The following is a 25,748-nucleotide window of genomic DNA, read 5'->3' on the forward strand; positions in this document are numbered from 1 at the left end:
AGAAAGAAGAGAAGGTAGAATAGGTTGATGTCGTTGAAAGTATAGTGATTGCTGAAATTGTGGTTGTGGTTGTGGCTGCCTCTGGAATGGTTGTTGTAGAAAGGGGAACGATTGTGATTGTTGTAAGGGTTGATGCAGCTGCTGAGGCAGTTGTTGTAGCGTATATTGAGACAGTTGTATTGTTGGGGGAAGTTGTTGTGGATATTTCAATTCGTCCTCATTTTTTACGCCCTCTTGTCTAAGAGACGTCCCGTTATACATGGTAGATTCAATAATGATTTGAAAACTCGTAAATAATAGCGAAAATTTGATTGCACAACCTCTTTATAGTTCATCCATATGGACTAGGTTCAAATCGTATCAAGTTTTAAAAAAAGGGAAAACAAAGGATTAGCTTCGGTGGAAATTTGGTTTTGTATAAATAAGGATAAAGGCATAATGAACGATTTTTAAATCATAATGGAGGGGAATGAAAAGAATTTGTGATCATGATAAATTTATTTCAAGTAAAAACAGAGTCTTAGACAATAAGATTGAAATTTGTTCCTCTTTTGCACTTTGTGCATTTGATAATTTTCCCTTTATTACCAGATGCTATTTAAAGTTCATAACATGTTCAAGAGATGTAGTGTGGGAGTTGGTAAAAAGGACAAAGAGAAAGTGGGGGTAAAAGCGGCTGGATGTAATAGCTTTAAGAAATAATGAATGTGACACATTTATACATAGTCGGAGTTCAATGGGTTAAGAAAAAAAGGGGTCTGATTGTGTTGTGGTTGCATGTGGTTAGCATTTAAGGTACACCATCCGCCTTTGTTTCAACCTCATTGAGTAACCTTGATCTAAATTAACTTCCATTTGCAATAGTTTGATTAAGGGTCTCCATGAGGCGGCTCTACTCATACACATAGTAAACTACACCGGCGCTCTAGATACTGTCAAAATAGATTCAGAAGTTGATATTCTTCACCCGCCGTGATACACCCCGTCAGACATCATCAAGAAGAGCATTCTGGACATTTCATTAAAAATAGAGACTTTACTGAAGGTGGACAAATTGTTGACTTTGTGTAATAATTCGATTTTTGTGTTAATTACTGGTTTAGGGAGTTTTTTATGTTATCGCTACCAATTCGTAAAGGTACTGTACTTTACAACAATTTAAGTAATTCTACAGTACAATAAAGCTCTTTTGAAAGTTTGCTATATAGTGTGCAACTGCAATAACCCCACACCCATTCTCTCTCTTTCTCTCTCACTCACACAACTTTTGTTGACAATGAATTACCGACAGTGATTGCGGTAAATACTGTCTCTTTCAAACCCCCCCCCATTGTCAATATCGCCTTTCAGCAGTACCCGTCTTTAAAGTGCCATCTTTTGTCAGCTCTGATGGACAAGAATCCTCTTTCCCCCTAGTTCCCACTATCTGAATACTCTTGATATTTTTGATCACTAAATTGCACTTGACACCAAAGCAAGATCTTTCTCGTTCGCACCTAAAATAGTTACATAACCATAAGGTTTTTATAAACTACGGCTAAAGTATATTTGATCTATGCAGGAAAGAAGGGAATAAATAATAATGTTTTTGTATTTTGTAATTCAACCAGATTATTCCTTCTATTATTTCTTTAACTGCATGTACCTGGAATAGAGAATAGCAAGTAACACAACCCTTTCTTTTTTCTTATCATTAATTGTACCCTAGTGTGATAACCTTTGTTTAACTCCGCTAAATCAGTCTTTGCATATGGAAATAGCGCCCGATTAGTCAAACTAAACTAGTTTTAGTCAAGCTTGTGTGTCTAAACAGCCTTGATTTCTCCTTTTCCAATGAGATTTTGGCCTGATTTTGAATTTACAAATAAGTTCAATAGTCATAATCACTCATAAACGGATATGACGTAAGCTTTTATCCTTACTCTATCCTATCTCTAGATCAAAGGATATGTATTAACGGTTAAAAAAGTCAAAAGCAATTTAAGCATTTTATAATTTTTAATTTCGCTTTGGAGGATTTAATTACCCCACTCTTTCCCGCCTTATTTTTACTATTCAACTCTTCGGAGTTTCATTCAACCAGGCAATGGCTATACAGTAATTCATGCTAGAAAATACAATAGCTTCTCCATCGTATAGTTGCCAAGCTATCACAGAAGAACAACGATAGGGTATCTATTGTTATAACTATTACAACTAGCTTGTGATAGTGAAAAATTTAAGGTGGAGTAGATGGTACAAATACAAAGCAGCTATTGACGAATTTACCTAACAAGACGACTCCAAATCGTAATAATCGGCGATTGCATTCCCGCTTTCACCCTCTCTCCTTCCTTCCCTGCGATGTTAATGCAAAACACAAAATTTTCACGGCGTCTTCTTACTAAAGTGGAACGCGTCTAAGCAGCTGTAAAAAACTAGATCCATTGACTAACTGACATCTCTACGTTTATTTTCCCTAAGTTACTCTTGGAAAACAACAGCCACACTATTTACGAACACTTCCCCATCGACGATATTCTCATTACGAGTTTGATCGCTGGGGTTTGTGATCTGAACTTTGTGACCTGAACTTTGTGACCTGAACTTTGTGTGTGTTTGTTCATTTTGTCCTGGGATGGTGTTCTCCGAACTTTGGGGGATGGATAAGCCACTTTTGCAAATAACAATCTCTGTCTTTGAGTAGTGTTGGCCCGTAGAGGTGTCATCCTCCCCAACTTCTATATTGTGTAACACCCTTGAGTAAACGGCACCTGTGATTCACAAATCGTAAACATCATTCTTTTGAATTACATTTTAGAACCACCGTTATGTACTCTAAATATCTAACCTCTCAACAATCTGCCTCAAATTACTTACATATCTGTCTTTGATAGCACCCCCATTACCTGAAGCAACAGTGAGAACCAACTCATTCAACTCGGCACTTCCTAAAATATCTACATGCTCCGCTGTCTTGGCACCACCTCTCAAATCAAATCTGTCTGGTTCGTGCTTGATTTCAACAATGGTGACATTAACATTTCCTGGATTATATCTCGACTTATTTCCCTTTTGCCATTCGTGACACATTGTATGGGTTAGTAACGATACTGTCCCGTCACCATCGCCTAACATAACTCCATCACTTGATTCACTATCAATGACGTAATCCAACTTCACTGACTTGTCGGCTGGAACATACTTATATGCACGTTCGGTTGGATTTCCCACACCATAAAAACAGTAATACTTTAAATCAGGGGCATTTGGTAATGCAGCTTCCAATGGATTCACCCATTTGCTCTGAATTTGATTGTTGGCATCCAACTCCTTTTTAGTCTTTGCTACCCCATGGCTATAGTTGTCTCTGACTCTTTTGGAGTACCATGAAGGAGCTTCATCGAGTAATTGTTCCAAACTCTCGTTTATTGTCACGTCCCTTTCCTCTCCGTCCTTACCAGTATATTTGATAAATGTACCAAAACTTCCGTTCTTCGGTCCACCAAGTTCTCTAGTGGTATCGTTTGTCTCAAGAGTATTAATTGGATCATCAGGAGCATTTGTCAAATTTCCCCAAATTAAATCCCCACCTTTAGGAAACATACTAGCCACACCACCAAAAGTACGCAACATATCAACTCTTTCTCTCCTACTAAAAAATTGTTCCAAACCATACACAGCCAATGCATTCAATTGAACAGTATCCTTCATCTCTCCTGATATCAATGCAGGTATGGCTTTGGGAGTACCCAACGACGAGCCACTAATATCGACAACAGCTTCGATATACTCATTGACCCAGTTAGGTCCTCCATTGCCGAAATATTCACCTTTTGCTTCAACCCATTTCAAGAAATAGAAAATAACCTGTGATCCCATTGAATGGCCAACTAATATGGATTTTTCACCACCGACTTTTTTTGTCATTTCTATTTGCTTTTGCAATTTGCTAAAGTATCCATCACGTTTTTCCAAATCGATGTATGTCAAACGCCAATCGTAACTTGCGCTCAACATATTATCAGGGCTGTATCCAATGACAGCTAGATTTTGCAAAATTTTGTTCCAAATCCAATATCCAGCAACAAAGAAATCAGCTGCTTCAAACCCTTGTGCCGCACGTACTTTGACATTCGGTGGGTCTAATCCCGTCTCTGTGTCAAGCATAATGTTCTTTAGCCAACACGTTTTGTCAAGAATCATTGTTCTCAACATAAAGAATGATCCCCATAATCTCTTTCTGAAATATCCAATGGAAGGACAGTCGCCCAGAGTTGTTGTTCCCCATGATTCTAATCCAGTGGAAATGACACCTGGTACCATAACCACGTTATACTTTGCTGTATAGTTCTTTGCTGCTCTCAATCTCAATCCAACACTGAATGACTCTGCTGATCCATGGAGGCTATCATCGCCACCTTCAGCATCTTGTAAATAAGATTGGATTCCAGAGGGCAACACATCCTTCCAACCTTTCCAATCTTCAAACAAGGAGTTCAAGTTATCAAAGTTTAAATTAACCAACTGATCTAGATCTGTGGGGAAGTTGGCTTTATTCGTTGAGAAGAACACCGTTACCACGAGTCCAAATATAATACCCAAGATGAATACAAACCGTCTTGACTCACGAATCTTTTTCCTCGACTTTGTATCTTGGTGGTGTTTCTTATGATGGTGATGACCAACTGAACTACGACGATGTTTCTTGGAATCGTCATCGTTTGTCAAATCGATCTCTTGAACTCCATCTTCTCCATCGCTACCGAGGTTGTTATTATTTATTGCCGTTGATTGAGCATGTGCATCGTTTGCCCTCGATGCCTCTTTTTCGTGTGACAACTTTCTTTTCCTATGGGTAGACATTACTCCGAGTTCGTGATGTTTTAAGCTGAGTTTAAAACTGCCAAGGACAAAGATAAGGCAAGTCGTTTTGAAAAATTTGTGCGTATTGACACTTTATACATAGAGGAAAGCAAAGGAAAAAAAATCACAGGTCAAGAGAATACGATACACAAACACGTCGACTAATTAGGAGGGAAAGAGGAGGTGTATCGTAAGAAGAGTAGGATACAGAGTATTTTTTGTTGTTTGATGCATGAATGAAGTTGGCAACTGGCTGCTTATATGGCTGTAATTGTTTGCTTTCCCCGAAGATTGTGAATTGTGAAGGATCCTGAGCGATCGGTTACAAGCAAAATTTCGGAAGTAGACATTAACACAGAGAAATACCCAGGCTTATCCCTTATGTAATCCAAATAGCTGACATTCTCTCTCATTGCCTTAAAAAGAGGCATAAAATAGTAACAAACTGTTACAGTATGATGTGCATACTTATGAAATCTGCGGTTTGAATCTAAGATTTACTGAACCGATTTATGCTGCAAAAGAAATTTTTCCGGCCGATCGTGATTGATGCTAACTTCATCTTGGTACACAACAAACCAATAGTTAACATTCCGATGAGGACGATTGTGATCTGAGTAAATTGGTGGTAATTGGCTGCATATATTCTCATTCTCTCGCTTAAAATTGGTCCTCAATTTCTTTTCATGTATTATCAAGTAAACTATATTTTAACAAATTTGCTGCAAAACTTTGCAAAAACTTTTGCTGTGCCATAAATTTTAGTTCAAATATACAATGTCAAAATAGACCAAGCAACCACAAGAAGTCAATAATAAACTTAAAAAAAGTTCTTACTTGTCCAAGAGGGTCAAAGGGAAGGCTTTCTGAAAAGGACTTAACCTTTTAGTTAAAGTTGCAAGTTCAAACTTTGTCTAAAATGTTTGAAATTAGAGCAAATAGCTATCAAAATTTGAGTTAAAGCTATTTACTAGTACCTATGCGTAGCTAAGACTAATAATAGTAAAAACTATGGCAGTTTATGTCTGCATCATCAACTTGAACGGCTCTAGACTTTCATAAGCACACTTTGACTGCTAGAATATGAGTCGGAGCTTGCAAAAAGTAAGATAGAAAAAAAAATTCAATGATACAATTATTACAAGGTGCCGAAATAAAGAAATGAAAAAGTTTGAAAACATTACGAAACATAATTAAAAATACACTGCTTTAATAAATTAATAAAATCTTTTATCAGAAAATGGGCGTGTGGCGTAGTTGGTAGCGCGTTCCCTTAGCATGGGAAAGGTCATGAGTTCGATTCTTATCTCGTCCATAATTTTTTATTTTTTGTTTTGATTTTTCTTCGCATCTTTTTGAAAGATTGTCTCAGATTTCTTTTCTCATGAGTCCATCGCGTTGTGATAATTTTTCGTTTGAGATTTGACCACTTTCTTCGGGAACCCAATATTTTCCACATTTGAATCCCCTCTTCCCACAACTTATCATCCCTACTACAACCTCGTCTTTTGCTATGCCCGAATCAGCCACTGACAAGTCTACTCTTGATAAATATGAGCAGCACTATTTTTCATCGTATGATCATTTCGGTATTCACGAAGAGATGTTGAAAGATACATCACGTACATTGAGTTATAGAAATGCCATGTACAGAAACAAAGATGCATTCAAGGACAAGATCGTTCTTGATGTTGGTTGCGGTACTGGTATACTTTCAATGTTTGCTGTTAAGGCTGGAGCAAAACATGTTTACTCAGTTGATATGTCATCGATTATTGGCAAGGCTAGGGAAATTGTTGACTTGAATGGGTTCAGCGATAAAATTACTTTCTTACAAGGTAAATTGGAAGATATAAAGTTGCCAGTTGATTCCGTCGATATTATAATATCAGAGTGGATGGGGTACTTTTTACTTTACGAATCAATGTTGGATACTGTTTTGTACGCTAGAGATAAGTACCTTGTCAAAGGTGGTTTGATTTTGCCAGATAAGTGCCAGATGTACATTGCTGGTATCGAAGATGGTCAATACAAGGAAGAAAAAATTCATTATTGGGAAGATGTCTACGGCTTTGATTATTCGCCGTTTATCAAAACAGCAATGGAGGAGCCATTGGTTGATACTGTGAATAAACAAGCATTGGTAACAAACAGTTTCAAGTTTTTTGAGTTTGATATTAACACAGTCAAGAAGGAAGAACTTTCTTTCAAAAGAAAGTTTGAATTGTTTGCCACTGAGAACGATATGTGTCATGCGTACATTGTTTATTGGGATGCAATTTTCCCTGGAAAAGAAAGGATTACATTACCAACAGGACCAATGAACCAGTATACTCACTGGAAACAAACAGTATTTTACATGGACCAGGTATTGGATTTGAGGAAAGGTGACCTTATCTATGGCGAAATTTTTGCTCGTCCAAGCACCATCAACCCCAGAGAGTACGACATTGACATCAAATGGGACTTGCAAACTGAAAGTAACGACACGAATAGGAATCAAAAAGGGGAGTACAAATACTTTCTTCGTTAGAATTGATAGATAAAGATATGTTTTATTAGTAATAGAATTCTTTGTGATATGGAAAATTTATTTCCATTGCACATTCTAGATTCGAATAATAGTTGCTAATACATTTACTTTTGTGTAAAAGCGGCTACTCCGCTATAAAAATACGTCAAATATCCGAACAATGATATTTAAACTCACAGCAATTTCTCGAAATGGCATCGAAAATTTTCATTTGCCTTCTTCTTTTTCTTCTGGTAACTTTCATGCTTTGTCAACAAGCTGCTTCAGTATTGAAACACAAATCTATTTCATCATCAATAGCTGCTACAAGAAACTTATCTTTTGCTACCAAGAGAATTAACCACAGCAACACACAAAAGCAAAGTATTAGAAAAATGTCCAAGTCAGATAACGAATGGAGAGCAATTCTCTCACCAGAGCAATTCTACGTTTTGAGAGAGAAGGGAACTGAACCTCCAGGATCAGGAAAGTACAACAAAACTCCATCATCAAGCAAGGGCGTTTATGAATGCGTCGCTTGCCACAATCCACTCTACAAGGCTAGCACCAAATTTGACTCAGGATGTGGATGGCCTGCTTTTTATGATGCCATTCCAGGTGCACTTAACGTCCATACCGACAAAAGTCACGGTATGACGAGAAATGAAATCACATGTGCCAAATGTGGTGGCCACTTGGGACACGTTTTCAAAGGTGAGGGATTCAACACCCCAACCGATGAGAGACACTGTGTCAACAGTATTTCACTTCACTTAAACCCAGACAAGACTCAGTAATGGTAGGGAGGTATTTGATTGAGATGCTAGGAGGTGTTTTTATTGGAATGGATAGATGTTATGAATAGGATGTTATATTTAGAGTTTTTAGAGGTATGAATGGACGATGATTTCTATTAAGCTTAAATGAAACAATTTCCTCTAAATCAAGCTCCATAACTAGCCTACATCGTATACAACACCTTAGATAACATATGGTACAAAAATCTTTCTCTTCAACTTCTTGTACTCATCACCAAATGTTTTCAAGTATCTCTTGTGTTTCTTCACAGCCCAAAGCCACATCTGACCGGTGCTAACAAGTAAGAAGATCCATGCTGACCAGTTACCAACCAACATGGCATATGCCAACCATGACAAAGACTCAAAGAAGTAATTTGGACAGGACACCAAATTGAATCCATAACCATATGGGATAACATACTTCTTGGTATCCTCATTTCTCAAGTTACTCAAAATTTTGTGGGTTTTGAAATTGGATAATTCAGCAAAAGCCCACAATGCAACTAATGAGTATTTTGCCCAGACTGGAAATTCATTAACGTAAAACAAATGTCCCAAAAATCCGGTGTACTTTTCAACAGGAGCATACACAAAGTATGCTAAGTTGAATCCTGACAAAATCCAATAGTGAGTGGAATTTTTGAAAATGTTGAATGCAGGCATTGTGGCATTTGAGAACTTGTGAACAAACAATGTCTCATATTCACGCTTGGCAAAATGCAACAAAACCATCCAGTAAGCCAAGGTCTGAGTTTGGGTATGCTCGAATGGCTTCACATTGTAAAATGAAGCAATGTTGTAAAATAATACATGGAATATAAAAGGTCCAAAATATTCTACTATGAACACAGTACGCCATGAAATTTGTGGACCCAAATCCTTCACATAGAGTTGAATATTAGTTTCGCTCTTGGGAATACCATTTTGAGCAAAAGTCTTGTCAGCCACCAATGGTACTTGTTTCCCATTTTCCAATTTCGTCAATCTAAGTCTGTGTCTTGAAATGTGATTATCAGCACTGAGTTCTTCAATTAACTCATCAACTAAAGAATCAGTAGTCAATTCATTTGATGAATATGATTTAAGTGACCTTGAACGTGATTTGACCTCAATTGATGTCATATTGTAGTGTCTAGCAACCTTTGAAAATGCCTGGAAAGGGAGAATAAATTTTTTATTTTGCTGAGTGAATTTGTAGATTTCGCTTAACGCCATTGAAGATTAACTCCGAGAAGAGTGTTCAGAAACAAAATTACAAGTTAAACATCAAGATAACGAATGGATACTATTCTCCGTTCAAAATCCAATCTCAATAAAACAGTACTTGCTTTTGAAGTGGCTGTTTCCTCGCCCATAGCTGAACCTTAGTAATAACTTTCCATTTGCAGCTTGTTTCACAAAACTACTTTCAAAAGAAATGTAATAGAGACCATTATCATTAGACAATAAGTCTCATACTGGGAGATACCTACATCTTCAGGCTAGTTGAATGTCCCTGGATGTATGTGGTTGAGTCGGTAGCGATCAATACAATATCTGATCACACTTGTGTCTATATGCAGGTCATATATATTTGTCTTGATTCTTAATTTTTTCTTTTTTTTTTTTTCCAAATGGCAAATATAAAAGAGTGAGTCAACACACATTTAATCCGATTTAATCATTTACTACAACTAGATTACACTTTAGATAGGTCAATTTTAACAATGTCAGACGATTGGAATTCAGTTACTATTATTGGTTCAAAAGCCAGAGTTGGAGGCGGTGGCCCAAGAGAACACGTTGCCAAGACACAATCACAATTGAACGCTGCAAGAAGACTGGGATTGGTTGTCGGTACTGAAAAGAAGTATGGATCAGCGAATACGAAAACAAACCCCGAAGGTCAAAGATTGACTAAACTAGATGCGACCGACGATGTAGTTGCTGTAAAGAAGGTTGATACCAATGTTGGTAAGGCTATTCAAAAAGCAAGACAGGAGAAGAAGTTTACGCAAAAGGATTTGGCCACTAAAGTCAATGAAAAACCAAATGTTATTAACGATTACGAAGCCGGAAGAGCAATCCCAAACCAGCAAGTTTTGGGTAAACTAGAAAGAGCATTGGGTGTCAAGTTGAGAGGAAAGAACATTGGTGAACCCTTGTTTCCTAAGAAATCGTAGACTTAATAGCATTATTGTGACGAAATAAATGACTTTATTCCTATACAGATTATCTCTTTGTATTCGCACGGAGGCAAATAGCTCGTAGAATGTCCTTGGAGTCTGACGGTTTTTGGTTTGGCTGAGACTTGGGTAACGAAATTGTCAACAAACTGGAAATGTCTTTCCTCAATTTCTCTTTACCCTTGCTGTCGATGTTTTCAGTTAATTGCTCCATTTGACGGGCCGAAAAATATAGCAGGTCAATATCTGTTTCCACTTTTGTCAAGTTTTCGTGAATGTCTAGATAATTTCGTTCAACATTGACAAAGTTAGGATCTAAAGAAAATTCACTCTGAATATTCGGATTCTCGAAATTGGCAGCAAAAGCGTCTGTCTCTTTCGGGCTAGCTACAGTGTCTATGAGAGACGTTAAACGCTGATACACCAATTCCCATTCTTGCTTCTCCCTCTTTAGTGCATTTAATTCCGAAGAATACTTTTTAATATTCTCCAAATTTGTCTTATTTTTAGGATTTGGCAAAAGAACTGAATCAGTCTTGTGCAGGCTACCTTCATTCCAATCTGTTGATATTGCATAATCCTTCAACAGCTGAATCAATTCATCATTGATGGTTTTGGCAATATTATTGACTGTATGCTTTTCAGTCGACATTTGGTCCTGTCTGCTCCTCAAATGATTTTCCTCTTTATCTAGCTCAGCTTTTAAATTCCAAATCAAGAGCTGTCGCATTCTATCAGATGCGGAAATTGATTTGTCAAGATGTTTATAGTATTCTGAAACTGGAACATCATGGTGCGGTTCTCCTTCAAAACCATTACCTATCGAGCTCACTCTTCTCCCTCGACTATTGTATGACATCCTCCTAGCACTCTGACTGGGTTCCCTATGTACATTCCTATCAGTCAACACCTCATTGTGTCCTTTTAATGGCGATTTTAGCTGACTCTTTAATCTCTCTCGCGACGTTTTGTGTGATTGGGAGTTCTTCAGCAGCTTCCTTATTTTTGAAGTGTTTTTTGGTTTCAGGATGTTGAAAAAGTCATTAGATAGGTCACCAGGCGGCGAGTCCCTCAAATCATTTGCTAAACGGTCTTGAAATTGACTTGGTGGTGTTATCAGTCTCCTTTTCCTTCTGATGTCAAGAGGTGGCGAACTATCTCGCTCAAAAAGCCGTTCATCTTCATCTGCATCAGGAAGTTGGTTATTCCTCCGCGTGCTTGGATCAGGGGTGCTTTCAGTTTGCGATGAAAACAATGACGATAGTTTGTTATCTCGAGCAAAAATACTTCTTGAATGGTGCAGTAGATCTTGATCTCGAGGGGTCGGTGATGCTGATTTGAATTTATGGGTTTTAGAAGTACGCCCCCCTCTTCTCGGTTTCCCATTTCCCAACCTCCTGCTTGTTTTCATAATAAGCAGCTTCTAGATGTATTTTGTGAGGTAGATGACAAGCCGTGGTGATAAACTGGCGTTTAAGTGATGTGGTTTGTTTTGGTTTCGATTTTTGTAACGCGTTTTTGCTACCACAACAAAAAAATAACCCAAGACAACCATAACAGACGAGTAACCATGACCCAGGTTCAGTTATCACCATGCAAGAACTACATTGGTCAGATCCAGCCGTTGGAAGATCTGATTGCGTTGAATATATTCCAAAATCCACATAATACACTATACCGCTCCTTTCAAGTGATTGAGATAATACAGAGTAAATTCGTCCCTAATAACATTCCTTCCTCGCTTGACATAAGCTTCCAATGGGAGTATAACTACAAAGGGAAAGATTGTGAAAAATTGGCTGTTTTGGTCCGAAATATGGCTGCTTTATTTTTTCTTGATATAAACAAATATGAGGCTTCACTGGTTTTGATACGACAACCTCAATATGAAGGGATCGAATCATTTCAATGGCTACCACCAACTGACCACGAAAAGAAAACTGGCTATGCAAATAGTTCACAGATAGTGTTATTTTCAGAATTGAACTTATCCGCAAACATATATTCATTGGACTGTACAAGAAGGCTATTTACTATCGATAAACCAATAAATGATCGCATTATCTATCGAAGGACTTCAAGTGGAAGCTTTTGGTGCATGCTTGCTGACACCTTTGAGTACAATGTTCCTCCAACAATGTATCAATTTTCAAACTTGCGCCTGTTTAGCCTATTGATGAACTCAGCTAGACTCCATAACTTTGTCTCCGAGGAGGTTCGTGTAGACTGGTCACCTAGTGGCAACTGGCTTCAAATACTTGACCAGAACGAGGCATTGTCAGGGCACAATTTGAAGGTATACGGATCAAATGGTACTAGTGGACCCAACTTTGCTAAACCGTTGGTGGATATTGAATTTGAAAGTGAGGTTGAAGAGGATGGTTTGGTGAGAATTGCAAGGGGTGGAATACACAATTGTTGGTGTTCAATCGATAGCGAGGAATTTATACTTCTTGCGAGATTGGTAGGAGACCAGTTGGAGCTTAAGGGAGTGTCCATGAAGTTGTTGAAAGTGGTGCTACGAGCAACAAAGGATTTAAAGGAGATTGTTGCCCAGTCTAATGTGCGTGATGATAGTATTGATGTGATGAGAGTGCTACAGCTCCATGAGCTCATCTTTGTACAATTGGGCAAGTTCATGCTATGTCTTTTTCACCGCACTGGCGATGCTGAGTTGAATTTTCTCACTGCTGTCGAGACACAACTGGATATAGTAGACATCATTGCCAACAAGAGCCGTTGGTTCATCATCACTAAGCAGCAAATCCTACTCTACGAGAAGAGCTTGGTGAAGGCATTGTTGTCGACAAATATTCCAATATATTCCGCTTCACTACTTGACAAAGACACCATTGTCGTGTTTAGTCGAGGACCAGATGGCGAGTTTTGGAACTATCTCAATATTGAGGAATCATCACAGAACAGTAAGGCTAGAGGCACTAGTTCCAATCACCTGACGGATGAAATAACCGATACATTTGCTATTCGCAAAAGGGCCAGAATACAATGATTGTAGTGTTTATTAATATATGTACAGGGAAATAAACAAGGTCAAGCAATCAAGCTTTCTTCTTCTTTGGAGCACCTTTATTCCTCCTCTTTCTATCCTCAACCATAAATGTCCTGTGGGCTTCCCTAGGATCCACTAATTTCAACTCTGGGAACCATTTCTTAAAATCTTTAAATGTTGGCACAGTATTGTTGTCTCCGTAGTATTTAACAACTTCAGGTCCTAACAATGGTTTTTTCAATATCTTAGCGGGGTTTCTTTTTGCTGTGGGGTTCCAAAATTCATCAAAGATTTCAGCACTGAGATTTCTGACTTGAGCCAATCGGCTTTTTGATGGTAGAGTTTTTAGTATGGGGGACATGACTTGGTTACAGAGATAACACTATGATGGATGAAAGATGAATTTTTTTTTTCTTGTGAGTTGGTGGTGGTGTTGGTAGCGTTTTGAAGATTGAGACACTGTAAAATATTGCAACGAATTGGAGATAGAGATATGTGAGTGGCCACATTCATTTGAAGTGGAGACTCTTTGAGAAGAAGATGGTAGAGCAGATTTATTGCTTTCATATAATCTTCATTTTCAAAAGAAGCTCTACGCTACAAAACCAAATTGTTGGTGATTAAAATTTTTCGCAACCACTCATTGGAGACTACTTAAAATGATTCTTCTTTCTTGCAACCCTTGTTATTTCCTCCACATCCCCCTCTTCTAAGTCAAAGTTGACAACATTTACAATATCTTCCATATGCTCCTCCTTGGAGGCTGTGGTGATTGGTAACAACCCCTTTTGAATTACCCATCTCAATAAAATTTGATCACTATTCTTGTCGTACTTGTCTGCCAACTTTGTCAATACGTAGTGGAGTGACTTATTGTGACACACAACAGCATAAGCTTCAACCAAGACACCCTGATCTTGACAAAATTCAGCAATTCCAGGAGTATCATCGTGCAAATAATGATTGAATTCGATCTGGTTAACTACCGGTTTCCATTTTGTTTTTGAGTTCAAGAGTTGATTCAAATCTTCGACGCCAAAGTTTGACACACCAATACTATGGGCTAACCCTTCCTCTTTCAATCTTTCCATATGACTCCATTGCTTCATCAAACCAGGCCCACCCTTAGAGACTTCCTGATGAAGGAGATACAAATCAACATATGACAGACCCAAGTCCTTCAAGTCGGATTTCAACTCTTCGTATGGGTTGTGATGCTTAAGATGCTTTTCTTCATTAGGAAGATACTCAGCGGTGATGAAAACTTCGTTTCTTTTGACCATCAGATTTTTTAAAGCGATTCCAACCTCTTCGTTGGTCTCGTAAGATCCAGCGCCTTCGATATGAGTTACACCCCCCTTTAAAGCGAGCTCCAAAGTGCCAATCAATTGCTTGTCCAACTCACCGTGACCATGCTTGAAATGTTTTGCACTAATGCCAAAAGCGACCGCAGGAATTGCGTTTCCGTTACTAAGAATGAATTTGGAAGCCGAAAGAGACATGATGTTATAGATAGTTTTTGTATATTGTTGATCACAATAGCCGAAACTAACAGGAAATTGAGTCATCTACACTACACTTTATAGTACAATGACTTCAACACTGTCTTGTTTAAACTCTTTCATCACCCCCTTTTTAGGTCATGATACTACGACATGAACGAAATAAGTATTATGCACATATAGTTAATGTCGTACTATAATTGCAGATTATGACCCCATATTTTCACACTTAATTTAAAGTTGTAGATGGCATGATGAGAATATTTTATATCCCGAAGATATAAATCTGTCAATTTAGTGTATGCCTAATTTGATTGGGTGGAGAGAAAAATTGAAAAGAGAATTCGGTGATAGGTTTTTTGGACCCGCCTGATGCTCACCACTATATTTATTTGCTTTGTACGCTCGTGGATTTGGTTCAGTAATTATTCTTCACAAAAACTGTTTAAATACTAAAGAACTCGCACAAAATTTGTAAAATAGAAGTTCGCTTTCTTCGTCACTATTTTGTTGCGAGATTCTGTGTCTTTATCGGTCTTTAGTTTCCTGTAATGTCCAAATGTTACGACTATTTCTTCAAGGGCATCTTCGCATGTGTGCCACTTTTTGGCTAAAGGGCAACACGTTGACCCCAACCCAAGAAATTGGCTCGCTTAGATGTCCTGAGTTTATAGAAGTGTTTCAACTGTAGAGATTGGCAAAGCATGATTAAGAGGTTGGTTTGCTGAGAACTTTAACACGATCAATGTATGGATAACATTCCAAATATTTGATAAAGTTGAATGCTAGACTTAAATAATGGAAAGTGTATGAATTAGTTTCTGCTATTCAGCGTTGGCCCTTTTGTTGCTATATTATTCGTGAAAAAGACTACGTTTTAAGAGGTCTGAATCCAGGATAGCACGTCCGCTCAATTGCTGTTCCTTTTATGTATTGTATGTTGATGTCATATTAGCCCAGAGTTCCTAACCACTAAGCTAACAATTATATGATTTATATATTTAACAATAGATGTTGCAAATTATTACTGTAATTATATCACATGTAGAGCTTTAATCTTTTTCTCCAACAACCACAAGCTACAGTCAATGGAGCGCATTGTCAGTTGTGCGATGTGCGTCTTGGATGGAAAATTGGTGATGTTGGATTAAATCCTTCCGGAAAGTCTCACAAAACAGAAAACGCGTCAATTGAAGATAAGAGTAAATTGGGTTAATCAAATGCTACATCAACTCCAACGTTAATATTCTATCAATCAACATTCAGCTTTGAAGAACGGTTTTAGGCTTGCTTATCCTAGTGAATACAGTTTGTCCAAAACTACGAACTTCAACATAAATTTTCGTATCTCAATTTCAATCATAATCTCAATCTAGACCTGACGCACGTTTTTCTCCAATAAAAAAGGTCATTGAACCATGCATAATGAGAATACACCTTTAATCCATCACGATAGACGGTTAAGTCACATATCAGAAGTTGATGAAAATGAAGTTGTGTCCTATGTTCGACAAAAGAGACAATCAATTGTCTCTGCCAAAAATGACATGCCTCGACCAATGAATAATTTGCATCATGAGGCGTCACCAACTGCTTTACATCCACATGGAAGCCACGGAGAGGATTTTAGATCATTGAGTCCACAAGTATCACATTCAACTGTAATTTCACAAACGATTAGTGAAATCCTACTCCATCATACCGATGATATCGGCCCAGAACCGAAAACGTCATTATTGAGAGAGACTAGGCTTTTGTTAAAATTTGCTGTTCCAATCGTTATCACGTTTTTGCTTCAGTATTCTCTCACTTTTGCATCAGTTTTATCGGTAGGAAGACTAGGATCAACTGAGTTGGCTGCTGTTAGTCTTAGTTCCATGACTGCTAATATTAGTGGGTATGCTATTATACAAGGAGTTTCCACATGTCTTGATACCTTGTGTGCTCAAGCGTTTGGAAGAAAAGAGTTTAATCAGGTCGGTATTGCTTTTGTGAGATGCAACTACTTATTATTATTGTGTTGCATCCCCACAGTCTTGATCTGGACCAATTCAAATACGATTTTGGGATTGATTGTTCAGGAACAACCCGACTTGTGTGAATTAGCCTCGAAATATCTCAAAGTTCTTTCTATTGGTTTACCAGGATTTGTATTGTTTGAAAATGCCAAGCACTTCCTTCAATGCCAGGGAATATTTCACGCATCAACGTATGTATTGGCTTTTTGCGCTCCCGTCAATGCAATTTTGAATTATATGTTAGTTTGGGACCAACATTTGGGGGTTGGCTTCATTGGTGCACCAATATCAGTTGTAATCACAAATTGGCTAATGTGTGGATTATTATATGGCTATATCTTTTTTGTTGATGGGTACCAATGCTGGCCAAAACAACATCTATTCAATAAAGTGTTTTTTAGTAATTGGAGTAGGATGATCAGATTATCAATTCCAGGTGTTTTTATGGTGGAAGCAGAATGGTTAGCGTTTGAAATCATCACTTTCCAGGCAGCTAAATTGGGGACAACCACATTGGCAGCACAATCTATTGTGAGCACCACATTAGTAGTACTTTACCAGATTCCATTCGGAATGAGTGTTGTGTGCTCAACGAGAATCGCTTGGTATATAGGAGCTGCTTCCGGATATGCAGCCAAATTGGCCACAAAAGCATCAATATTCACATCCATTGTGTTTGGCTTCATCAACTGTGTAATAATTCTTACATTTAGACATTCATTAGCCAAGCTATACACAAAAGAGCAAGATGTTATAGAAGTTGCTGCAAAAGTGCTCATCGTTGGTGCAGCTTATCAAATCAGTGATTTTATATCCTGTTCAACAGGTGGAGTCTTACGAGGTCAAGGTCGACAATATATTGGTGGTGTTTTAAACTTAGTTGGCTATTATCTCATAGCTCTACCTTGTGCTTACTATTTTGCTTTTATTTGCAAGTTGGAGTTGATTGGGTTATGGTATGGAATGATTATTGCATTGTTGGTTGTTAGTTTCTCCCAGTTGTATTTTACAGTGACAAGTAATTGGGACAAGATAATTGATGAATGTGTTAGTGAGGGTATTGCCGATGAAGGAAACTTAACAATTGATGCTCATTCATTGTTGCCTAGTATGAGTTCTACAATTGTTGTGTAAAGGTGAAGGCTTGGTGATGAACTGACAGTAGGTTATTCATTGTAATATTCCTTTCTACATTGCTAAATTTTCCAACATATACCTAATTTTTTGCTTTCTGATTTACATATTTCTCCAATAGGTTGTAGTAACAAGTATAAAGTTTTTCCATTTTTACAAGCTCCTTCAAATACTCCTGCTTGAGAGTTTCATACTTGACCTCCGTGCTTGTTTTCTCATTGTCTGCTAGTTCTGAGTACTGTTTGAGGTGAGAAAGGTATTTTGTTTGGTCTTGAACAGTGTTGGTGAGTTCAGTAATCTGTGGTATAAGTGAAGCTCCAGGCATCAAGTCCCCCTCAGCTTGTTGTTCCCGTTGAAGTTCCTCCTTTAATTTCTTGATTTCAAGATCAACTTGGCTTTCTCGAACTGGGTCAACTTTTCTATCTCTTGGTTCATCAAGAGATCTTGACGATGTTTGGTATTTGCCCGGAAACCGCAGTGGAAGCGAATAGTGGGTGTCATCGAACTTATCCTTCTTTACATTCAGATACTTGTTTTTTAAACTGCTCTCCTTTGTCCATTCTCCAATCATTTCTGTATCTCTTTGTAAATCTTCATCTAGATCATAAGCATTGAAATCAAGAGTTCTTGTGTAATCAAATCGATAGCGATTATACTCGTCGTCATCATCACTGTCCCATTCGTCTCGATGTTGATATGGAGTTGACAAATCATCCAGTAATCTTGATGCTTGATCTCGGGTGCTCAGTGACGACTTTCTCCGCGGAGTACGAGGAAAAGATGATGATGTTTTATTGTAATCTATGGTTGGCTCATTAGTAATTGTAGCATCCCCAAAACCTAAACGTTTCCACATTGAAGTGAATTAGACAGATGTGTGTTGCAAACCATGGAGGGCAGAGACGCGTGAAGGTTTTGTTTTTGTTATTAGATCAATGTCATAAATGCGCTACATCAGGGAAGTAATGCGACATTGAAATACTTGACACCTCTTACTAACCCATTTCCCTTCTCATTTCCACGGAGTTTTGTCAAAATTCCAAGAGAATCAACTCTTGCCGCTCCTTGCTTCTCCTTCGAAACTTACTGGGGATTGCAAATAAAACCTATGCAGTCCTCCTTTTTGCCTCGCAGAAAATCAGCTGTTAGGGAAAAGTTGCACAAAAAAGAAATTGGACCCACCGTCTTTTTATACGCACAAGACCGTAAACAAACGGTCAGAAGAGAGACATAACGTTTACTCCCTGACGTTTGAACATATATTGCCATTTTGTGCAAAGAGATCAAAGGTATACACTTACCATCCGAGTTTGTTTTACACCGTTAATAACATTGTTCAAACAATTGTTTATTTATAACTCGCGTGTTTCTACTGGTTGACCGCCTCATAGCATTGTCCTTAATTCTTTGTTTTGATGTCCGTGTGGCGAATCACCTAGACGATCAATATTGTGCTAACTTAACAAGTAAGGTAAACTAAGGAATCGTAATAGTTGACGATTGGAGGAAAATCGAGAATCGGGAATAAGTTTTGCCCAAGATTCGATTGTGTAGCTTACGCCTCAAGGTTTCCAATTTTTTGCAATTTCTTGCGGCTTCAATTACACCATTTGATTGGCAAGGTATTAAGCTATTGTGGGGTCAGATTGTGATTGGCAAATTGAGTATGGTGATGTTACTCAGATCTGTCGCTTTTCTGGTGTCGTAGATCTGTAGATGGAACTTCACATAGCAACACCACTTCCATCGGAAAACCATAGTCTTCCAAAGGCGATCACAAAAAACTTAGACTTGATGAGCAAATTGATTCCACAGAATCTGCAGCTGTATCGTAATTATACAGATTTTGAGAAACATCTTTGGAGAAAACAATAGACACTTGTGCCACGAGGTAATAAAGATTCAACTAGCCAGTACAACCACGGTTCTAAAAAGGGGAACAACCACAAGGTAGACGAATTTGTGTACTAACGATTTTAGTTCAAAACGCCGCATGAAATACGTTATCTTGTTTGGGTAAATTTGCTGTCCAGTATATTGATCGTTGTCGTCTAGGATTATTTACAAAGGGTCAATTGGAAAACACATAAACATCTTGTGGACAATGAAACTTCTTTTTGCGTTGCTTGCAAAATCTTTTTCGTGCATACAATTTCGCGTCATAACTAGTAGAATTCAATTAGATGACTTTGATATCTTTAGGGGAAAATGCCCCCACATGGGTGACCTACATCTATATCAACTATCTACGGCCCAAGGGTAATCAACTCCACTTCTGTTTGTTAAGATTTGGAATTAGAACTGCTTTAACCTACGTACGTGTACAACTATTTGTGTAAGTTTCATATTAAAATGTTTAGACATTTTGACGGCGTACCTTATTGGTTTTGTACCCTTTGGCGGAGGAAAACAAAAGAAGATTTTTTTGTGTACGAGTTTTTACGAAGGACGAGTATGGAAAGGAGTACTGTGCGTGGTTAAGGACAGCACAGTGCTCACAGTGGCTCACAGAAGAACAGAGGTATGGAACTGAAAAGCTGGGGTAATTGCCGAGTAGTATATTGATTCAAATCTCCTTGAATTTGGAATATTTCTGAGTGGTTTTCCCCTGAATCACAGAGGAAAGTTTGTTAGCTTATAACAACACAAGAACCGGTGACACCAAAGCAAGTTAAGAAAACGCAATTATTTTTAAAGAGCTAAGCACAAATTAATAGGCCAGTGTTTTGAATTTGTCCTAATATTACAAAAGATGTTGACTGTGAGTAAATGTAAACAATGGTTTCGATGTGGACAATGACTAGCATGTGTGACCATTCGCTGCTCATCGAAAACTATCATAGCGATAATAGTGAGCTGGTTACATCATGTATTTTATTCGTCTAGTAGTTCGTTTGTACTATATATTATACTAACTACTACCTACACCCTTGTGATGTTACGGAGAATAGTCAACTGCTCTTTGTGGCGATAATTCCAAACAACAGGTCCACAAATTATAAGTAGACACCAAACATATAGGCCCTAAGATAGCCTGAGATAAGGTTATGAGTGCTATTATAAAGAATTTTTGCCATTTTTGTAACTACAAAATTAAAAATATTTTTTACTGTTAATAATTTACACAAAGACAATTGTTAATTTTGTAGACCAAACACGTTTCCTTTAAACGAAAGTTATCCACGCTTGTTGTTGGAAAAGGTCTTTTAAACGGATACATATACCAACATACACAACGCAAGCAGGACTACAATGGGAAAATGGGGTCCCAACATTGTAACTTATTTTTGGTCTATAATCCGTTTCTGTTTATATTTATGAATGAAGGTACGACATATAGAGAACAAAAGTAGTTGCATTATTATTGCAAGTTCTGGAATGAAGGAGGAAATAATTCTAGAAATGCTGGCCTATAGTTACAAAAGTACAGCGCATTCAAACCAGGGTTGTTGGAAATTAGGCACTCATTAGCGCCGACGTAAGGTGAGGGTTCACCCTGCGAATAGGGTACCCTTGTCGTCAAGTGTCGCATCGTGAGAGATATACTTCTTTTAGTCTTCAACCAAAGTTTGTTTGTGTAGTGCATACAATCAAAAATCGTGCCATAATAATCATTTATCGAACCCTTTATTATATTTTGTTGACCTGTGTACATTTTGGGAAAGCAATTGCGTGTAGACTTTATGACCTCGTATTGTTTAAGTACTCCAATTAACGGATATTGACAACAAGGAAGAGACACGTTTATCCGCAATCACGGCTCCTCTATGGTTTTATCTAGACTAGATATTCAGCTGTTCCGTAGTACAGTTGAGCGCCTAAGTAAGTACTGTATAAAATCTTTTTAATGAAAGGGACGCCACGCGGAACTTCAGCATTTTATTTCCGTGCTGGACGAAATGTGGAAAAAATAACCATTTAGAAGATTCCACACGTAGATGTTTCCAAAGTCTACGTTACACAAATGCTTCTACTATTCACCCATCATATGATTTACTTCATATGTATCACACACAAACAAAAGTTGGTGAATCACAGTCTAGCCAAGAACAAAGTGGAATAAGCTTTCTTCTTTTTAAGGGCAAGTACCTGATTCGGCAAATGGTTACAGATGAGCCGTATACCATTGGTCAAGAATAAGCTTTAGAATTTTACGTTGGATAACATTAGTGTTAGTGTGAAAAGGGCGTAGATTCATATTAAACTTTCTTGAAAAATTGCGTTACTTTTCTTTCCATAAAGTTTTGAAGATGAAAACTGAGTTAGCTCACTTTTGGGTTGTATCTTGCCGCATTCGAGTAGTTTGCTTTGCGATGAATTTCAACTCCCCCTATTGAAGACTCCTGAGCTCCCTTGTTGCTTTTTCTAAAACATAATACCGGACAATCCCTGCATGTACTGATTGGTCGTATGAGTCTTATAATGTGTGCGTGTGTGTGTGTGTGTGTGTACCTTGTTCCAAAATCACACAAAAGTAGGCAATTTAAATTAGACGAGGCAGTTGAAAAGAGTACACAAAGCCAAAAATAAATTAAGTAAACATTTTTAACCCTTGATACATATTAAAAGCGTCTAAGACAATATGACAAAAATTGGTTTGAATGTGTGTATTTATATATACTATGCACAATCACACCTATTTTTTTGTCGTCTAAATTAGTCCTATTGTTTGGAGAATGCACAATTGGGTTTTCTAAATTAGCTTTTAGTATGCCCCATTTCTAAATCAATTTTGGGCGTTTATTATGAAAAGAAAAATAAAAACAAAGGGACACATAATAAATAAGCTTAAACGAAATAAACGTCTAGACGCATTTGACATTTTTTGTTCAATCGTTTTTTAATATATATAACCTTCATACAATCCGACCTCTTTTTGGCAAAAATCTAGGGCTCTCTTTATTACAGATCATCCAAACCAACCAACCCCCTCGTTTTATATTACAAAACTATTCACAGCACCCCTCTGCAAAAGGTTGTGTATTTACCCACTGTGTTGATATTTTTTCCCTTTTTTTCCTGCAGTTAAGGACCCTGACTAGAAAAGAGACGTCTCTGTCTTCGTACAATAGTTTCTCGATTTGGTTAAAATTATCACCCATACACTCGTTTTTCACATAGTATTCATTGCATTGAGTGCCACACATTCATTTCACATATTCATTTCTTTCGCATTTCGCATATAGCTATTGACCCTTTTGGTTACACACACAACAAAATTTTGCATTTTATAACATTTCACTCATGATTGCTACTACTAAACTACCAAGTCCCAGGAGCTTCGACCTACTCCCACGAAACAAGAGGGCTCATTATCCTGGGTTACCACAACATCACCAGGTCCCTAGAACCCCACCACCGCCGCCACCATGCCCACAATCACCACAACCACAATATTCCAACAAACAGTTTGAGCAAAAGCTATATTCTTCCCACTTGTACTCATCAGAAGTCTCCACACACGAGCGAGTTGTATCCGAATATGACATGGACATATACGAAACTATGCTTGAACAAATTGAACAAAATAAACCAAATGTCAATCTATATAAACAACAACCGTACCTTACCCCAGCTGTAAGGGTAAAGCTTGTCGAATTCCTACTCAAGATGTCAGTGAGGTTGAAAATCCTTCCATTTGTGTTTTACAAGGCAGTGCGTTTGTTTGATAGATATTGTTGCAAACGTATTGTATTATTGGATCAATCTCAATTGATCATCACCACATGTTTATGGATTGCCAGTAAAGTCAATGGTGGCAATAATCATTTCGTCAATATGAACAACTTGAATAAATGTATTGATGGTTTCAGAGTAATTGGTGATTTAGGTTATGGAAGTGGAGGTAAATTTATTGGTCCAACTGAAAGGTTCAGATTACCTAAATTACATGAATTGGTTAAATTATGTGGTGCCAAATGTAAATATGATATGGGTATGTTTAAACAAATGGAATTACATATTTTGTCTACTTTAGATTGGAATTTGTGTGATCCACTGATTGAAGAATTTATCATCAAGAGTAATGAATTTTGCACTAGCCAAGCTTGTGGGACAAATGAAGGGGATATTAGTACTGGTGAGATGTTTAAAGTTAAGGAGTACTTGAGTTATATTTCTTTGTACTCATTTGAATTGGTAGATATCAACATGCTTGAAGTTGGTCAAGTAGTATCAGATTTGATCAATGATGTATTTCAAATTGATTTCAATAGCAGCGACTATCAAATTATACAAGTTCCACCAACGCTATCATCCAGATCAAGTTATTCTTCATCACGTATCGATATTGAAATGAGTCAATACAAGATGATCAAAAAGAATTTGATTAAATCCATCTTGAATACTTCGGAATACATGTTGAGTTTGTTCAATACCAGTGGCCCTCAATACTTGTATCGTGCCGTGGTAAATGGATGGACACCAATTTGCAATGCTTCCACAACAATGCGAGTCTATCAAGATTACAATGCAATGAAATCGGTTTCATTGTCATCAACTGAACTGTATTCTACGCCATCTCCAACTGGTTCTGCATACTCGACCACGTCATTAGGCGGTGCAATGAACACGGTGGTTACACCACCTACACCATACATGCAAATACGGGCCAATATGATGGTGAATAAATCAGCCAATTTGTCAACACCTCCTGAAGCAAGGAATAAATATAACTTTGGTGGAGGTCAGCCACTAAGACAAGCGCCACCACCACAATCTGCTACAACTTCAAGTATGCCACATCATTTATTACCTCTTCCACAATTAGTCCAACAACAACACCTTCATCATACTAAATCAACACCAGTGTTGAAACACTTTGAATTACCAAACCAACAACAACCACTCAGAGTCAATACCAATATACCTCTAGTACAAGGTAGCACATTCTCAGCAACATCATATCCATCTGCTACTTCTTCAACAGTTTCCTCAGCCAGTAGTGCACTGAACTCCAATGTATTTGATAAACCAATGTTTACTCACAATGCAAATGGAAGTGCAATTACCCTCACAATGGGCGATGGTGGCGCTAGCAACAGCAACAGCAATAGCTGCATACTGAGATCAAGTACTCCAATGAGTGATATTGAGGCTGCAGCTGGAACAAGCAAGAGTCCAGGTAGCATCTATATGGCTATGGAAAGAATGAGGACTTGAGAAGTGAGTGATTCCGTTCTTCCATTGTCTATTTTTATTTTTATTTCACAATTTTTGCATTTGTTTTCAGACTAGTCGTCAAAAGTGAGCTTTTAACCGTATTGGTTTTACACAAGTTCGTTTAAACGACATCTGTTTGATATGAGTATTATTTTATTTTTTATTTTTGTTCAGTTCACATGGAATATTATTAGTTACTACTAAGCGAAAAATTCTATGAAAGAGTTTTGTATAGTATTTTTATTTTAAATAGTTTCAATTCGTGAGTAATAAGAGATATTGAAGGTCATCTTTATCATCTAAATGTTATAAAATCCATTTTTGCAGAGATATATACAAAAAGGTCCTATAATTTGAGTCGCGCGTAATCCAAATCTAAGTTGGTAGCAACAGAAGATTCAATAAAAAGTCGTGTTTTGTGTTCAAACTACAGCACAGCCATTGATTACATAAAATCTACATTACAATTGAGTAATATATTACATAATAAAAGTAATACGCCAAAAAAGAAGAGAAAAAAAGAGACAAAAGAGAGAAGACAAAGTTTTTGAAAAAGGAACCAAAAGGGGCAGAAACTGTAACCAAAAAGAAAACAACCATC

General features: G+C 37.6%; 13 protein-coding genes and 1 non-coding gene across 14 annotated transcripts in view; 7 read left to right on the forward strand and 7 right to left on the reverse strand. All coding sequences in view use genetic code 12, as the record gives it.

Annotated features, from left to right (window-relative positions):
* The window catches only part of CORT_0B11170 (hypothetical protein), a gene marked incomplete at both ends in the record, with an annotated part of 1,536 nt that extends 1,275 nt beyond the window's left edge, over nt 1-261 (reverse strand). Inside the window, one exon of the mRNA XM_003868202.1 lies at nt 1-261. This exon is cut by the window's left edge and continues 1,275 nt beyond it. Within this exon, the coding sequence (XP_003868250.1) occupies nt 1-261 (261 nt within the window).
* A 2,556-nt stretch (nt 262-2,817) lies between these two features.
* CORT_0B11180 (Lro1 protein) lies at nt 2,818-4,845 on the reverse strand (the record flags this gene model as incomplete). The annotated part of the gene is made up of 1 exon (XM_003868203.1): nt 2,818-4,845. The coding sequence occupies one exon, from the start codon at nt 4,843-4,845 to the stop codon at nt 2,818-2,820; it is 2,028 nt and encodes a 675-aa protein (XP_003868251.1).
* A 1,242-nt stretch (nt 4,846-6,087) lies between these two features.
* CORT_0_Ala(AGC)_34 lies at nt 6,088-6,160 on the forward strand. Its single transcript has one exon. It is a non-coding gene (tRNA).
* A 198-nt stretch (nt 6,161-6,358) lies between these two features.
* Nucleotides 6,359-7,378, forward strand: CORT_0B11190 (Hmt1 major type I protein arginine methyltransferases (PRMT); the record flags this gene model as incomplete). The annotated part of the gene is made up of 1 exon (XM_003868204.1): nt 6,359-7,378. The coding sequence occupies one exon, from the start codon at nt 6,359-6,361 to the stop codon at nt 7,376-7,378; it is 1,020 nt and encodes a 339-aa protein (XP_003868252.1).
* A 191-nt stretch (nt 7,379-7,569) lies between these two features.
* CORT_0B11200 (Mxr2 protein) lies at nt 7,570-8,154 on the forward strand (the record flags this gene model as incomplete). Its single annotated transcript, XM_003868205.1, has 1 exon — nt 7,570-8,154. The coding sequence occupies one exon, from the start codon at nt 7,570-7,572 to the stop codon at nt 8,152-8,154; it is 585 nt and encodes a 194-aa protein (XP_003868253.1).
* Nucleotides 8,155-8,337: 183 nt separating this feature from the next.
* On the reverse strand, nt 8,338-9,372 carry CORT_0B11210 (enoyl reductase; the record flags this gene model as incomplete). The annotated part of the gene is made up of 1 exon (XM_003868206.1): nt 8,338-9,372. One exon carries the CDS (start codon nt 9,370-9,372, stop codon nt 8,338-8,340), a length of 1,035 nt encoding a protein of 344 aa, XP_003868254.1.
* A 491-nt stretch (nt 9,373-9,863) lies between these two features.
* Nucleotides 9,864-10,319, forward strand: CORT_0B11220 (Mbf1 transcriptional coactivator; the record flags this gene model as incomplete). Its single annotated transcript, XM_003868207.1, has 1 exon — nt 9,864-10,319. One exon carries the CDS (start codon nt 9,864-9,866, stop codon nt 10,317-10,319), a length of 456 nt encoding a protein of 151 aa, XP_003868255.1.
* Nucleotides 10,320-10,368: 49 nt separating this feature from the next.
* Nucleotides 10,369-11,733, reverse strand: CORT_0B11230 (hypothetical protein; the record flags this gene model as incomplete). The annotated part of the gene is made up of 1 exon (XM_003868208.1): nt 10,369-11,733. One exon carries the CDS (start codon nt 11,731-11,733, stop codon nt 10,369-10,371), a length of 1,365 nt encoding a protein of 454 aa, XP_003868256.1.
* A 69-nt stretch (nt 11,734-11,802) lies between these two features.
* Nucleotides 11,803-13,332, forward strand: CORT_0B11240 (hypothetical protein; the record flags this gene model as incomplete). Its single annotated transcript, XM_003868209.1, has 1 exon — nt 11,803-13,332. One exon carries the CDS (start codon nt 11,803-11,805, stop codon nt 13,330-13,332), a length of 1,530 nt encoding a protein of 509 aa, XP_003868257.1.
* A 49-nt stretch (nt 13,333-13,381) lies between these two features.
* CORT_0B11250 (Rsm27 protein) lies at nt 13,382-13,693 on the reverse strand (the record flags this gene model as incomplete). Its single annotated transcript, XM_003868210.1, has 1 exon — nt 13,382-13,693. The coding sequence occupies one exon, from the start codon at nt 13,691-13,693 to the stop codon at nt 13,382-13,384; it is 312 nt and encodes a 103-aa protein (XP_003868258.1).
* A 289-nt stretch (nt 13,694-13,982) lies between these two features.
* CORT_0B11260 (hypothetical protein) lies at nt 13,983-14,900 on the reverse strand (the record flags this gene model as incomplete). The annotated part of the gene is made up of 1 exon (XM_003868211.1): nt 13,983-14,900. The coding sequence occupies one exon, from the start codon at nt 14,898-14,900 to the stop codon at nt 13,983-13,985; it is 918 nt and encodes a 305-aa protein (XP_003868259.1).
* A 1,352-nt stretch (nt 14,901-16,252) lies between these two features.
* CORT_0B11270 (hypothetical protein) lies at nt 16,253-17,986 on the forward strand (the record flags this gene model as incomplete). The annotated part of the gene is made up of 1 exon (XM_003868212.1): nt 16,253-17,986. One exon carries the CDS (start codon nt 16,253-16,255, stop codon nt 17,984-17,986), a length of 1,734 nt encoding a protein of 577 aa, XP_003868260.1.
* Nucleotides 17,987-18,068: 82 nt separating this feature from the next.
* Nucleotides 18,069-18,842, reverse strand: CORT_0B11280 (hypothetical protein; the record flags this gene model as incomplete). Its single annotated transcript, XM_003868213.1, has 1 exon — nt 18,069-18,842. The coding sequence occupies one exon, from the start codon at nt 18,840-18,842 to the stop codon at nt 18,069-18,071; it is 774 nt and encodes a 257-aa protein (XP_003868261.1).
* Nucleotides 18,843-23,230: 4,388 nt separating this feature from the next.
* Nucleotides 23,231-25,147, forward strand: CORT_0B11290 (Hgc1 G1 cyclin-related protein; the record flags this gene model as incomplete). The annotated part of the gene is made up of 1 exon (XM_003868214.1): nt 23,231-25,147. One exon carries the CDS (start codon nt 23,231-23,233, stop codon nt 25,145-25,147), a length of 1,917 nt encoding a protein of 638 aa, XP_003868262.1.
* Between the last annotated feature and the right edge of the window lie 601 nt (nt 25,148-25,748).

The sequence above is a fragment of the Candida orthopsilosis genome (genome assembly GCF_000315875.1).
Source record: "Candida orthopsilosis Co 90-125, chromosome 2 draft sequence".
NCBI lineage: Eukaryota > Fungi > Ascomycota > Pichiomycetes > Serinales > Debaryomycetaceae > Lodderomyces > Lodderomyces orthopsilosis.